This window comes from Myotis brandtii, unplaced genomic scaffold, assembly GCF_000412655.1.
Source record: "Myotis brandtii unplaced genomic scaffold, ASM41265v1 scaffold89, whole genome shotgun sequence".
NCBI classification, from domain to species: domain Eukaryota; kingdom Metazoa; phylum Chordata; class Mammalia; order Chiroptera; family Vespertilionidae; genus Myotis; species Myotis brandtii.
This window is the reverse complement of record NW_005371645.1, coordinates 2,182,088-2,197,612: the sequence shown is the minus strand read 5'-3', so window position 1 is coordinate 2,197,612 and position 15,525 is coordinate 2,182,088. Positions and strand designations below refer to the sequence as shown.

At 45.8% G+C, this 15,525-nt stretch overlaps 1 protein-coding gene across 1 annotated transcript in view; it reads left to right on the top strand.

The window, feature by feature from the left end:
* Window positions 1–377: 377 nt before the first annotated feature.
* Window positions 378–15,525, top strand: part of PROK2 (prokineticin 2) — a 51,233-nt gene continuing 36,085 nt past the window's right edge. The window contains exons 1-2 of the mRNA XM_014532388.1: window positions 378–409; window positions 1,029–1,159. Of these exons, the coding sequence (XP_014387874.1) occupies window positions 378–409; window positions 1,029–1,159 (163 nt within the window). The remainder of the gene's footprint in view (window positions 410–1,028; window positions 1,160–15,525) is intronic.

The window sequence follows — 15,525 nt, the reverse complement described above, 5'->3', positions numbered from 1 at the left end:
TATATCAGTTCTCACATCTGTAAATGGAGAAACTTACACAAGAGCGTTCCAACATACTTTTCTCCTTTAGAATTAAAATTATGTCATGATTCACTGAAATGTGTTTAGTTACCTTGGACTTTAAATGATGATTCAGTTTACAAAAATGCAATTCACATGTAGATTTAGGAAAATAGGTCTATAGAATGGGGCATACTGTTTTCCTTTCAAGAGTCTTTTTGAGAAATATGATTATTTTAAGATGGGAAAATCGCCATATATGTGTATGTACACACACACTCTACAGAGTAACTGCATCACTGGTTAAAGGCCAGGTTTTACACTGCTGTCTTCTGAAAGCATTATTATCAGGTTCTTCACATTCTTTCACAACCGACATGGCCACAGTCAGAGAATATGCCAAGAAAAGGTCAGTAAATGCTGAGGCGAATCCATTTGCGGGGAGGTGGGGGAGGGGGCTGTTTCCATGGCTTCTGATAGAAGCAAAGGGAGAAATGTGAAGAATGGAGACTAGTTTCAGTGACAAACAAATGAACGGGTCTATAAATACTTCATCCCGTTAGCCCCTAAGGTCTCATTGTTGGGGGTTATCTTTATTATGAGTAATCACGGGTTGCTTTGTTTGTTTGTTTCTAACTTTTTCTGCTGATCTCTGTGCTACTCATCTCTGAAATAGCACCCACTAATTTCTTTTTCATTTACCTCATTCTGGTATAAAGAAATCACCACCCAATTTAAACATATAAAGTGCATTTTTAGAGTCAGAGCGCATGGTGTGCAGCGATAACCCAGCGTGCAGGCCCCCGTGCCTTCCTGCGGGAGCAGCACAGGGCGCTGCTGAGGTGCCGTTTGTTTCTAAAGCAATTGCGAGGGTCCAGCTGCAGCAAGTCCGCTCCTGTGCGTGGCTGCCGCCGGGACCTGAACGCCCCTGTGCGCCCCCTTCCTTTGTTAACACACTAAGCGCCATGTCAGCCGCCGGCACGGACAGAACAGGCTGGGCGCTTAACGCGGGTCTCCCCTCCCCTTAGGAGAACACGCCTCCCAGGCCCGCGCCAGGGACCGGAGAAGGATGGCCTGGTGCGCATCTCATCACCCAGCCCATGCCACGTGCCTGTCCAGCAACACCGCCCATCCCGTAGCCACAGCGACTGGTTCCGAGGTGAGCACGTGGCCCACAGTGGTCCATTCAGGCTCAGTCCTGGGATTCCTGCAGGAATTGTGGGGGGCCTGGAGCGCTCCCCCTTCAGTAAATGAGACACAGGCCCGAGCCTGGAGCTGCGGGGCCACCTGGCTCAGGAGGGCCCGACAGGAGGCCGGCACCAGGACCCGGTGGCCAGAGCCTCGCCCAGCACAGGCCTCTGAGTTTCCCCAGGACAGAAATTCCGTCTCTGCCTCGAGCAGTGTGGATTTCAGCACTTGGCAGGTGAAGGGCTCCTGAGGACGTGGCTCGGTCTCGGTCGGGGCCTGGAGGAGAAGCATCCCCAATTGCACGGACTCTGTGCACAGCGGCAGAACCCCAGACACGGCAGGAAACGCTCGCCCAAACCCCGAGGCCCTCAGAGCACTGGTGTTCAGAAGCTGCTCTTGGACTCACGGGCACTTATTTTCGTGTTTTTTAACTTACACATGTCTGTTCTACTTTTATCTATAGCTGATATATTTCCGTTTTTCAGAGGTTAGGAAACTTGCCCAAAATCACAGGGCTTATCGTGGGGTAACATCAGTACTCTTCCTGCAGGGGCGTGAGGGTTACATGGGCGAAGCATGTCAGGTTTCAGCATCCTGTCAGACGCCTGGCGAGGGCGCAGTAGGTGTTAGATGCTGTTCTAATTATGACATCTTGGGATGTTGGGAGCATTATAGAAAAGAATGCATATTCAACATTTAGCATAACATCTGGCATCTAGTAAGTGCTTGTTTTAATGTTTGCTGTCGTTATTTTTATCAGAACCCTGGCCAACACTGTCTTCCACAACCAGACCATTTCTCTCCTACATTCAGGCTCTCAGAGCGAAAGACATGTTACTGAGAAGGGATATGGGCATATACTGAGACATCTTTTGTATACCTTTCCAGCCTTATGTTTCAAGAATCTCCACAGCAGTGTAGAGACTTTTCATTTGCACCTGGACTATAAGATACAGTAGCGAGCAGCCATGCGTGACTATTTGAATTTAAATGTAATTACAAATTTTGTTCCTCAGTTGCACCCGCCACGTGAAAGTGCTCCTGGGCTTGTGGGACTGGCTGCACCGCCCTGTTGTGGAAAGTTCCACTGGAAGGCCTGTGATGCACTGGGAGCGATGCAAACCAGAACTGGAAAAGCAAAGAATCTTCCATTTGTGCCACTGGGCGGGGATTGCTGTCTGGGGAAGGCTTCTTGACTGTGTCCCAAAAGGGGTCACAAGGTGACCTTACCTTGATCCAGTGATGATCGGCAGGCTTTCCCGAAGCCTGGCAAACCCACAGCCTCACCTGCCTGCCCCTCCGGAAGCGGAGCGGGGCACTGTGATAACCAGGTTTGGGTCATGACATCCGGATGCCAACCTGTTGATTTAGGATGAAAACCTTCATGCCCCAGGCCCCTGGGCTCCCCAGGCCCCGCCTGCAGGCAAGCCCATTGGAGCTCTGTGTAAGCGGAGGCTGCCTGAGCCAGGCAGAGCAAGGGCAGGGTCGTGGGGTCTGAATGTGCTCTTCCTCAGTTCAAGGGGCTGTCACCGGTGCCAGACAGGCACATCCTCGGCTGGAGCCTCTGGCATTGCTGATTTGTACATCAGGACTCCCCTTTTAATTTCTTTCTTTTTTGTTCCTCTTAAATGTTAAGTTTTTGAAGTAATTTTAGACTCACAAGACAGTTCAAAAACAAAACAGAGTTTCCAAGCACCCGTCACTGACTTGCCCCACGGACAGCATCTTGCACACGCAGAGTGCACTGTCGCACCAGGGCCTGGGCGGGCACAATGCCCTTTCCTTTGACAACCGCCAGGGCCTCACTGGGTCCTCACACTGCATCACGCACATGCCGCTGAGTGCTGCCAACAGCCCTGTGCTGCAGGCACTAGCATGAGCTCCATGCTATGGCTCAGAGGCCTGAAGCTCTGAGAACTAAATTCTTCCCCAAGGCCGGGCAGAGCGGGCCGACTCCACGCCCAGTCCAGAGCAGCATGTCTGTGAGGAGTCCTTGTCTGCTAGATACTCACCTGCCCACAGGGAGGGGGGCAGCAGTGGACGATTGCCCCCACCCCCAATTCTGACAACACACTGCAAAACCCAAAACATGCTCCAACTTTTAGTAACTTTATTGTGATGTTTAAGAAAAGCAAATAATAGTATTTATAAAGTGCACATTTATTGAGCTCTTATAATGATACAGTTCATGGATTATACTTATGCATTGTTTCATGTAATCTTCATACATATTATTTCACTTAGTTCTCACAACAGCCCTCCAAGCACGGAGCCATCATTACCTCCGCTTTGCAGAGAAGAAATCGGAGGCTCTGGGACATGCAGTAACAGGTCGTAAGGGAAGGAACCTGGTTCCGATCCAGAGTGCCTCTCGAGAGGGTCCTCCAAGTGCGCTCGGACTGTAGGAAAGATAGTGAAGCAGCATGTTCTCCGCTTCCTCGTCTCTAATCAGAGAGACAGCGTTTGTGACATTTCCTACCGCACACTGGAGGCCATTGCTGCTCTCACACTCCACTTTCTTATGTTTGTATATTCAATTTGGATGTAAGGGCACACAATGTTTTCGTTATACTTACCTTCTCATAAAGTGTTATCATCAGAGAGTTCAGAAAGCAACTGTTTTAAAAAATTATATCTCAGTATTTCTATCTAAAAATACATCTGAACATTACACATTAATGTTAAAAGTTTTACAAATGCCTATTTTAATCAATTTGGAGCAATACATCATAAACACTCAGTGTTATTTTTAAGGGCAGAAAATTGGGAGATAATTTTAATGTCCAACAAATAGGGCTTGTTTTTTTTTACATCATAATAGTTCACGGATGGCTGCAAATAGTGCAGATCCGAATTTGTTGACATAGAGATAAATTGCATGATATTCTTAAGGGGAAAAAAGCAGGTTATTAAAACTATATGTATAGTATAACTCAAACTTTATACAAACAAAGCCAAATATATTATGTAGACATACACATAGATTTGTATGAAAAAATAAAATTCAGTGGCGTATTAGATATATGTAGAGTATTCCTGGATAATGGAATGACAGTAGTTTTATTCTTACTTCTTTTCTGTATTTTCCAAACTATCACAGAGAGCATGTGTAATTTTTATAACCTGTTTAAATTGTAAGCATCATATGAAAAAATGATAAATATTTTTAAGAAAGCTGCTAAAGTCACTGAAGAGAAAACATTAAGAAAGGCCCTGGCAGGTTGGCTTGGCTCAAGGACCCAGGGTCTCGGGTTTGATTCCCAGTCAAGGGCATGTACCTTGCAGTTTTGATCCCCAGCCCAGGTCAGGGCACATGTGGTAGACAACCAATCAATGTGTCTCTCATACATTAATGTTTCTCTCTCTTTCTCTCCCCCTACCCTCTCTCCCTTTTACTCTCTCTAAAAATCAATGGAAAAAAATGTCCTTGGGTGAGGATTAACAAAACAAAACAAAAAACAAAAGAAAGAAAGAAAAAAAAAGGCCAGTAATTTGGGATCCTCTGAGCCTGTATTGTATTGTTCTTTGCCAAACTTGTATCTGTTCATAGTTTTAATAAATTTCTGGTAACTAAAAAAAAAAAAAAAGAAAAGAAAGAAAAGAAACTGTTGCTCTGGAAAGAACCATCTGGTAGCAACCTGCGGTGTGGACAGCACTTTCCCACAGGCACACAGCCAGCCTGGGGCCAGGAATGGACGCCCAGCCCTCTCTGCACAGCCCTCCGTCCTGCCTGCATATTAAAGAATCAGAAAAAGTCAGGAAGAACTTTATCCGAAGGATTATCAAAACTTGGGTGTTCCACTAAAAAAACTGCCTGAAACCTACTGGTTTACACAAACAGTATACTTATAAATCAGATTGGCAATTTTTTTTCTTTTTTTAGAGCCAAAGATATGGTTTTTATTAAACACTAGAGGCCCGTTGCACGAAGAGATTTGTGCAATAGGCCTTCCCTTCCCCTGGCTGCCGGCACCAGTTTTCCTCCAGCACCCGGGACCCAGGCCTTCGCTCCGGCCAGAGCCTTCAGTCTTCGCTGCTCCGGCCGGAGCCTTCAGTCTTCACTCTGGTGCTTGGCGCCTCTGTATGCAAATTAACCGCCATCTTTGTTGGGTTAATTTGCATACTCTCCTGATTGGCTGGTGAGCATAGCGGAGGGATGGTCAATTACATGTTTGTCTATTATTAGGTAAGACTAGAGACCTGATGCACAAAATTCGTGCAAGAGTAGGCCTTCCTTCCCCCGGCTGCCAGCACCGGCTTCCCTCTGCCACCGGGGACCCGGGCTTCCCTCACAGCCCCGGCTTCGTCTGGAAGGACACCTGCAAGGATGTCCGGTCTAATTAGCATATTACACTTTTATTATTATAGATGTGTAGAGGGGGCAAAACAAGAGTGATTAATACTCTTTTTCGAGACAAGACAAATTTGGGAAAGATTTTAAAGGAAGAATAGTGATTGAAATATTACACAGGCTACCTGTGAATCAGAGCAGTGGCAATACCTGTAATAATTCCACATTGAGCATTTGCCACACAAATTTGGCTGGAACAAACTGGTATGTGTCATATCCCAGCTTGAACAGCTCAAGCAACTTCAACAAAGAATGCTTCGTGGAGACTGGCAATTACTGTATTTAATTCTAAAATAACTGAATAACTGAAGTCACTTGGATAGGATTGTGGGGTCTTCACCAACTTTAAGGAGGACTGTGAGTTCCCTCAGTCAAGGCCGGCAGGGCTCTGGAGCCCCATCCACTGTGCAAGGAAAACACTCGGACTAAAGCCTTTGAGGAAGCTCGTGTCCTGACCCCCCGCCTCTTCCTCCTGCTCTTTCTCCAGTTACTATGATGGGGATCTGTTATTAACAGATAAACAAGGGAAAATGGTGGCGATGCTGCAATAAGATCAGGAAGGCACAGTTACTGTGGAGCAGTGATCAGGTCTTGGAAGTCTTTTCATTACAGTGAAGTGCAGTTGTCAGTTGAAAACATTTTAGAAGCAAACAAAAGAGGAGTTAGCAATTTACCACTTAGTCTCAAAGTGAGGGTTTATCCCTCCAATCTCTCCCCTTCAGCCTATGCCAGTGATGGCGAACCTATGACACGTGTGTCAGAGGTGACATGCAAACTCATTTTTTGGTTGATTTTTCTTTGTTAAATGGCATTTAAATATATAAAATAAATATCAAAAATATAAGTCTTTGTTTTACTATGGTTGCAAATATCAAAAAAATTCTATATGTGACACGGCACCAGAGTTAAGTTAGGGTTTTTCAAAATGCTGACACGCCGAGCTCAAAAGGTTCGCCATCACTGGCCTAGGCTATTTTTTTTGCTACATCATGGGCCAAAGGTTGATATAATACTCCTGTATGCATTCAGCAAACCCAAACTCTGCCAAACTATGTGAAGGGCAAATGCCACCAGTGGGTAGAGACCCAGGGCTCTAACATCGCCCGCACCATTTGGTGGCATCTCTCACTGTAGGGACAGTGGAACCAGCAATTGCAATGACTCAACCTAGAGGGCAGGAGTCTCCACAAACTAGTCTCCTGTTTCTGGAAAATGTGTTTATAACTGTTTTGTAGATGGTACCATACCTCAAAGAAGTGCACATATAGTAAAACAAAACAAAACAACAAACAAACAAAAAACACACACAAAACAAACTTGAACTAGGAGACAGGAGAACCACGACTCAATCCCAGCTATGTCTCCTTGTTCCTATGAGATGAAGTATTTTGATTCTTAGTTTTCTCTTCTGTAAAGCAAGTTTGATGAATTAGAATATCCCAACATTCCTTGTATTTGATTGATGAGCTCATCCAAAACTGGCTACATATTCAAAAACACCATCTGAATTTAGTAGGGATTTGTTAAGGTTTGCATGTGGTCAAGATAAGGGATTTCAGTTTCCCTAAAGTTTTATTCCTGGCACATGCAAAAAGCGCTCTGTAGCCAAATATTTTAGAAAATCGTGGATGCACCAAGTTGGGCTGGTTTCTTCCTACAGGACTTCTCTGGGCCTCTAATGTGCTGATACAAATTATGTCTCCTTAAAAGGTCTTCAAAATTATTTGATCATAAAACTCAATATTTTTCTAAGGAGAGACATTCATTGGCAGATGCTGTGCTAGAACCCTTAGCCTCCCGCTGACTCTCCTGTCTAAAGGGGCGAGCAGAGTGCCTTTGACAGGCAACTTATCTTGTTAAGACAGAGGCACCGTCTTCTCTCAGAGCTCTGACAGAAACAGAAGCAGAACCGCAGAACAGAAATGTTCATTGCCCGTTTCCCTTACGAAAAAACATAGCAGCTTTTTGAACCTGTTCTTCAGAGGCTCTCTCTGGGGAAAAAATAAAATAAAAAGTCCCCCCAAACAAAAAGGCACATGTGTAGAATTGTACTTGTTTTCTGCTATTTTGTTTTTAAGTCTTGATCTCTAAGTTGCTGAGATAGAGATATAGAGATAGATAGAGATAGAGATAGAGATAGAGATAGAGATAGAGATAGAGATAGAGATAGAGATAGAGACAGAGACAGAGATAGAGATGGTGAGAAATGGCTCACCTGTCCGAATTTCTAATGACGGGAACCAGAAGCGTGGTGAAAATGAGACTTTGCATACTGGTAAGTGGGGCCGGGAACACAGCCTATTTGTTTAGTCCCGCCTCCAATTCCACATTGGCTGAGTACTATGAGATCACCAGTTTCCTCATACATTGCCTAGGTCTTGCTCTCTCCCATTGGGCCATTAAAATATTGGGCTGAGACCTTTCTAGCTGTCTCCACCTCCATTTGTTTAGGCCTCAGTGGTCGGCAAACTCATTAGTCAACAGAGCCAAATATCAACAGTACGATTGAAATTTCTTTTGAGAGCCAAATTTTTTAAACTTAAACTATATAGGTAGGTACATTGTTATTAACTTAATTAGGGTACTCCTAAGGCTTAGGAAGAGCCACACTCAAGGGGCCAAAGAGCCACATGTGGCTCGTGAGCCACAGTTTGCCGACCACGGGGGTGGGGGGCAATCTTCCTGAGAATGTGCTATGGACCACCTGCACAGCTCTCACCCCCACATTCTGTTTGCTCGGGGGAATTCAGTATTGGCCTGGCCACATGCTGTTTCTTTTTTATGAAGATGAATCAGAGCCATGTTTCTTATAAGAAAGAAATAGAGAGGAAGAGAGAAAGGGAAGGAGGGACATATAGTAAAACAAATGTTTGAAGATGTGTTTGAGGGAAATCCACGCAGGTTTTAAGATGCGTTTGAGGGAAATCCACACCAGTCATTATTTCTTGCTTCTGGTTATTGGTTACCTAAATTTTTGTGGCAATATTTAAGTAAAGCATATAGATGGGAGGAGAAGCTACACATTTAAGTATTTGGCATCGGACTGAACCAGGTTGAAGCCAGCTCTACTACACAGAAGCTATTGTGATCCACAGTTGCACCACTTACATTGTATAAGATAGTTAATCTCTCCAGATCTCACTTTCCTCATCTGTAAAATGGGGATTATGACAGTAGCTACCCCATAGGGTAACTGGGGGTATTATACAATAATTGTTGAGATTTATTGAGCACCTACCATGTGTAAAGCATAAACAGAGCCAGCCTTCACATTTAGAAATTGAGGTTCTGTTAACTGGTTTGTGTCTATAAATTTCTATACCCAGAGGCCTTATTATTTCAAGTTCTTTTCCTCTGTAGAAAAACAAATATGATCCAAATTTCTGGGAAAGAAACAAATTGCTAAATAAAATTTATTTGTGTGGGATATGTAATAAATGTTGATCTAAAAGAATAAAAATCCCTACCCCCAGTTTTTATGCTAAGAAATTCTTTACTACATGAGATTCTCTCTGGAATTTATTAAGTATGCCTGCCACAGATTTGCATCACAGCCTCTTCCTTTTAGTGAAGTACATGATATATAAGCCTTAGCCATGAGGCTATCTGCAATGCCAAAAATAAATATTAAATACATTCAGCATTATAATGAATAAAACCTAAATGTTTTAGAACCCAATGTTCATCCTAACCCCTCATATTATTTCAAGTGTATTTTATACTAATTATTTTAAGGAAACTCTTTCTTCTGAATATTTCAACTATTAGAACTAGGTAATCTTTATTGTATATCATCACTTGAATAGACCAAATAATGTTAGTGTCTTTATAAGTAATTGGCTTTCAAACTGAAGCATGATGATTTACTTTTAAAAATAAAGGGAAGCCCTAGCTGGTTTTGCTCAGTGGATAGAGCATCGGCCTGTGGACTGAAGGGTCCCAGGTTTGATTCTGGTCAAGGGCACATGCCCCAGCTGTGGGCTTGACCCCTAGTGGGGGCATGCAGGCAGCAGCCAATCAATGATTATCTTTCATCATTGATGTTTCTCTCTCTCTCTCTCTCTGAAAATCAATAAAAATATATTTAAAAATAAAGAGAAATCATCATCATTGAAATAGATTAAAATAGATGTCTTATTTAGAATTACAAAAGCAATTCCATTTTTCATATGTCACATTTAAAGCATGATTATTATTTAAAATATATACATATCAGACTAATATTATAGATTTGTTAATAAGAAAAGCCACTGTGTAATAGTATAGTGATAAAAAAAAACTAAGGTAAAGAAATAAAAGCATACCTATTTTAATTTTTTTGAATCCATCTAAATGAAAATTATTTACACAAAGACAAATGGGATCAGGTATAAAATTACCCGGCCCACCTATTATGCAATAATAATCAGAAGTCATATGAAGACACACAAAAAAAGTCAGTCTTCAAGCAAGCTGGAATCACTTTTAAAACAAGAGCTTCACATACAAGAACAATAAAAGCTCTCTTCATTTATATGGTTGAGAAAATGTTTCAGGCTTCCAGTTCAAGATGACAGACCAAACATCCATGCATTGCCCTTCTTCCTCAAATCCCACTGGTAGGCAGTATATTTGTTGAGCCACTACCATGTAACAGACAATTGACATGAAAGTACATATAACAAAGTGAACATGCTAGGGGCTCATCAGGAAGCAGGCGAATGAATGATGAACGAGAGTACAGCCCATTATATATGTGGTGGAAACACATGTGGCCTGAGGAGGAGTAGAGAAACTCCAGACTCCGCTTCTTTGTCATCTAAAGCAAGTGGGAGTCCTGCAATTATAGAATCAACTAGAGGCCAGATGCATGAAATTCGTGCAAGAGTAGGCCTTCCTCTCCCTGGCTGCCAGCACCAGCTTCTCTCTGGCACCCAGGACTCGGGCTTCCCTCGCAGCCCCAGCTTCATCTAGAAGGTCATCCGGAAGGACGTCTGGTCTAATTAGCATATTCAACTTTTATTATTATAGATGACTAGAGTCCCAGTGCACAAAAATTTGTGCACTCGGGGGGCGGGGGAGGGGGGTCCCCCAGCCCGGCCTGTGCCCTCTTGCAGTCTGGGACCCCTCGGGAGATAACGACCTGCTGGCTTAGGCCTGCTTCCAGGTGGCAGAGGGCAGGCCCAATCCCTAAGTGCAGCCCCTGGTCAGGCTCAGAGCAGGGCCGATTGGGGAGTTGGGGCGCCGCCCCGTCATGCACAGAGCAGGGCGGATCGGGAGGTTGCAATGCCACCCTCAGTCACGCTCAGGGTAGGGCCGATTGGGGGGTTGGGGCACCGCCCCCTGTCACACTCAAGGCAGGGTCGATGGGGAGGTTGCGGTGCCACCCCTGTCACGCACAGAGCAGGGCCGGTCAGGGGGTTGGGGCGCTGCCCCCTGTCACACACAGAGCCGCAGGGCGATCAGGGGGTTTGGGCGCTGCCCCCTGTCACACACAGAGCCGCAGGGCGATCAGGGGGTTTGGGCGCTGCCCCCTGTCACACACAGAGCCGCAGGGCGATCAGGGGGTTTGGGCGCTGCCCCCTGTCACGCTGATCCCGGTGCTGGGAGCCTTGCTGCTCCGCTGATCCCGGTGCCGGGAGGCATATTACCCTTTTACTATATAGGATAGAGGCCTGGTGCATGGGTGGGGGCTGGCTGGTTTGCCCTGAAGGGTGTCCTGGATCAGGGTGGGGGTCCCCACTGGGGTGCCTGGCCAGTCTGGGTGAGGGGCTGAGGGCTGTTTTCCGGCTGGCGAGTGACTAAAGCTTCCAACCGCTCCTTGTTTTCTTCTCTTTTTTTTTTTATTCTGGGCCAGCTTTAGCTCTGAGGCCTCGCTGCTGAAAACATAGATACAATGTAGCAGTCCGAGCCCGGCTGAATGGCAGCCCTTTTCTGGTGTTTTGTTTAGCTTCTTATTTGCAACATAGTATATAGTTGCTTAGAGTTGCAACTGAGAGGCTGGCAAGTTAGGCAAGGAACGTTGGAGTCTGCAGCAAGCAAGCCTCCCTGCTCGCTTCAGTGCCTGGCTGCCGGCCGCCATCTTGGCTGACAGTTAATTTGCATATACTCACTGATTAGCCATTGAAAAGGGTAGCGGTCGTACGCCAATTACCATGTTTCTCTTTTATTAGTGTAGATTATTTGACTCATGTCCACTTTCAGGGGCTGGCTTCATGTCCATTTGCTCATCATTGTACCCCCAGTACCACCCACAACATCTGGTCATAGTAAGTACTTAGTTAAATGAATGAACAAATGATGGTCTACTACCCACCTAAAAGAAAATATCAACTTAAACATGTACTCTTTCAGAGTCTTTGTATAATTCTAGTATAAAGAATACTAAACTAAAAAACAACACAAAGGAAACACTTTGTTGGCATTTATAATAATTACTAGAGGCCTGGTGCACAAAATTCATGCACGGAGGGGTGGGTTCCCTCAGCCCAGCCTGCACCCTCTCCAACTGGGGACGCCTTGGGGGATGTCCGACTGCTGGTTTAGGCCCGATCCCACAGGGACCGCTGGGACCCTCTCACAATCTGGAACTACTGGCTCCTAACTGCTCACCTGCCTGCCAGCCTGATTGCCCCTAACTGCCCTCCCCTCCTGGCCTGGTTGCCCCCAACTACCCTCCCCTGCTGGCCTGATCTCGGCCCCAACTACCCTCCTCTGCTGGCCAATTTGGTTCTGATTGGTTGGTTTCTATGCCAGTCAGCGTCAAAAGCTCTGCCTCCTAGATAGCCATTGGTTCTTTACAGCACCCACATTTGGTTCTGATTGGTCGGTTCCTATGCCAATCAGCATCAAAACCTCTGCCTCCTAGGCAGCCATTCGTTCTTCACAGCACCCACATTTGGTTCTGATTGGTCGGTTCCTATGCCAGTCAGCATCTTCAGGCCTATCTCCGGGCCTGATCAGAGTGGCGGGGATGAACAGCCGCCCCTCAGAGGCTGGGAGAGAAAGAAAGGCCATGCTGCTGGCGAAGCCCAGAAAGAAAGAGGGAGAGAAAGAGAGAGGCAAGTACTGATCAACAGCTGCCACTGAGGCTGCGGATCAGACCCTGCCTCTCTCTCTGGGTCTCAGCCCCCTAAGCAGTCAGTGCTGGGTTGCCAGGCTGCAGCGGGGCAGTCAGTGCTGGGTTGCCACAGCAACCCAACGCTGACTGAAGGACTTCCGGGTTGGTCAGCCTTCGGTCGTGATTGGTCGTTATGACCCTGGGCTTTTATATAATAGAATTAATATCATAAAAAGTTTATTACCCTCATTAAGGAGTCTAAGCCATGATTGATCCCTTTCCTATAAAATGTGGTGCTAGTCATTACATTTCTGGTTCTCAGAAATTAGAGTGCCTTGTAGACTTGCATTGTCCACCCCCTTAAAGAGAGTCATGTGACTTGTTTAGCTACTAAAACCTGAGCAGAAGTGATTGCTTCAATTCCAGGCAGAGGCATTGAAGGCTGCTGAGTCACCCTCCAACTCCACCCACCTGTGTTAGTGTGCTGTGGCCTGTGTTAGCATGCTGTGGCTGGTGTTAGCGTGCTATGGCTGCCATAAGAAATTACTGCAACAGGTAGCTTAAAACAGACACGTGTTCTCCCATGGTTCTCGAGGCTAGAAGTCTGAGGTCAAGGGTGTGGTATTTATGAAGGCTGTAGGAAGGGAGGACCCTTCCTTTCCTCTTCCAACTCTGGTGCTGCTGGCGATCTTTGGCGTTCCGTGGCTTGTAGACACATCTCTCCAGTCTCTGCCTCCATCTGCACAAGTGTGCTTCTGTGTATGTGTCTTCTTTGTATCTATGTCCATCTCCCTCACTTTCTCTTATAACAATGCCAGTCATTAGTTTAAGGGCCCAACCTAATCTGGTATGACCTCATCTTAATTGATTACATCAAGCATATCCAACTCGTGGCCGGCGGGTTTTAAATAAATGAGGCTTGTGGCCCGCAGGCCTCGAGTTTGACATGCTTGGATTACATCTTTAAAGACCCTAGCACTAAATAAGGTCATATTCACAGGTACAGTATTTGGGATTGGGAAAATGGCTTTTGGGGGGATGCAGTGTAACCCACTGCACAACCCTCCACTGGCATCATGAAGCACATGTTGAGATGGATCCTTCACCAGCCTGGGGCCAGACAGTCTCATTACTGTGGCAACAAGACATGCTGTGTCTCCCAGTGTACCTCATTTCAGTCACTTGTCCATTGAGTAGAATGGTGGCTGAATCACCTGCACAAGGGAAAGAATCTACACCTCTAGCTTTTTGGTGACTACATTTAACCAATTCATGTAAATTAAATGCGTCTACACAGCATGCTAACACAGGCTTGTGACCGGCCTCATCAGTCACTTACTGAGAGGCCTGCTAACATGCCTCGCATTGTGCTCTGTGCCAGCAGGGTGTGCGGGAAATCACACACAAGGATCCCAAGGGGGCTGTAATCTAATCTGGTGGAAAGACGAAAATGACGATGTCAGTGTTGACTGAAATGTAGAGGACACCACGTAACAAGACTTGGTGAGGGATCACTCTAACGAGGCTCCCCGTCTGTCCTAGGCACTGTGCTGACCACATCACAGGCATGACGCTCTTTACACCCATGGAGGTTGTAACCCATGAGGTTGGTATTTTCTATCCATTTTATAGGTGAGGAAATAGAGGTTTAAAAGGTTACTAGTAAGTAACGTGTCCAATGGCCACTCGGGATTCCAAACCAGCTCAGTCAGATTCACAAGTGTGGGACCCCGTGGGCTCTCCTGTGCTGCCCATTGATTCAGGATTCAGCCAGGCCTTGATGGTCTGCTGCCACACGCAGTCTCCACTCTGACTACACACACGTGGGTGCTCCTCACGCAGTCCTCCTGGGCAGGATGGCTCCTGTGGCCAGATAACAGGCTGCAGGAAGAAACAGAACAGGACAGGCCAGCGACTAGTACTCGCCCATTTCTATTGCAGTGTGGGTAGGTGGCCTTCCCACCTCACTTACTTTTATGAATTAATCCAAATTCAACCTTTCATTTTTCCATTTATAAAATGGAACTAACTTTCAGACTGCAGTTTTCTTACTTGGACATAGATGCAAAGATTTGTCATACCAGGGGCCTTCATGTCTCCGCTAGAGCATTAAACCAATCAACAGAAACAACATGATCAAAAGAAATATGAGACCAAACCAACCCTATTTTTAAGTGTTTCTAACCCTGTTTCAAAACAGCCTATGAGGATTGTTTTCCAAACAGCCATGTAGGAAGTACAGCTGTGTCGATGTTTCCTGTTTTCTGTGCTCGGAGGCACTACCCAAGCTGGCATTCAATAGTAGCAAATATGAAATAGAGCATTTTTTTTAAAGTTGTAGGAATGTTAAAATCCATGTTGACTGGTTTTCCCATTTACCCAGCGGCATTCCCAGCCTAGCGTTGGCATGGAGACTGGAAAAGGAAACTTTCCACCAATCTGTCACTTGCTACTGTTTCCACTTATTTTACTGAGCCCAATTATAACATTTTTTAAGTTTGATTCTTTTGTTGTTTGAGCACAGTCTGAAACATGAAAACGGGTGAAAAGGTTTTTTAAATCAGTCAAAGATTTGGTTTTCCAAATACTCAGCTGTTTAACATTCGGATAATTGCCTGCTTTCCCCTCTCTCCACATTTGGTCTAAATGCTTGGCAGGAGGGAGCCCGGGTCTGGAAGTGACTGCCGGCTCTCCGCGCCGCGCCGTATCCATTAAAGATGCTGGAAGGCGCCTCTGCTTCTCCAAACTCCGTGGTCCTCGGGGGCAGGGAAAGTCCGCGATTCTGAACATTTAGGGAGAGTCCGCTTCCCCAAGTTGTGGCGCTGGCAGGCTTGGCGTGGTCACAGCCACGTCCTCGGCCATCGCACTCGTTGAGGAAACGCAGGCTCGGCTCTGAGAGGGAGGGCACGTCTGCCCTCGTGGCCGGGAGCGCGGGGCCCAGAGCGAC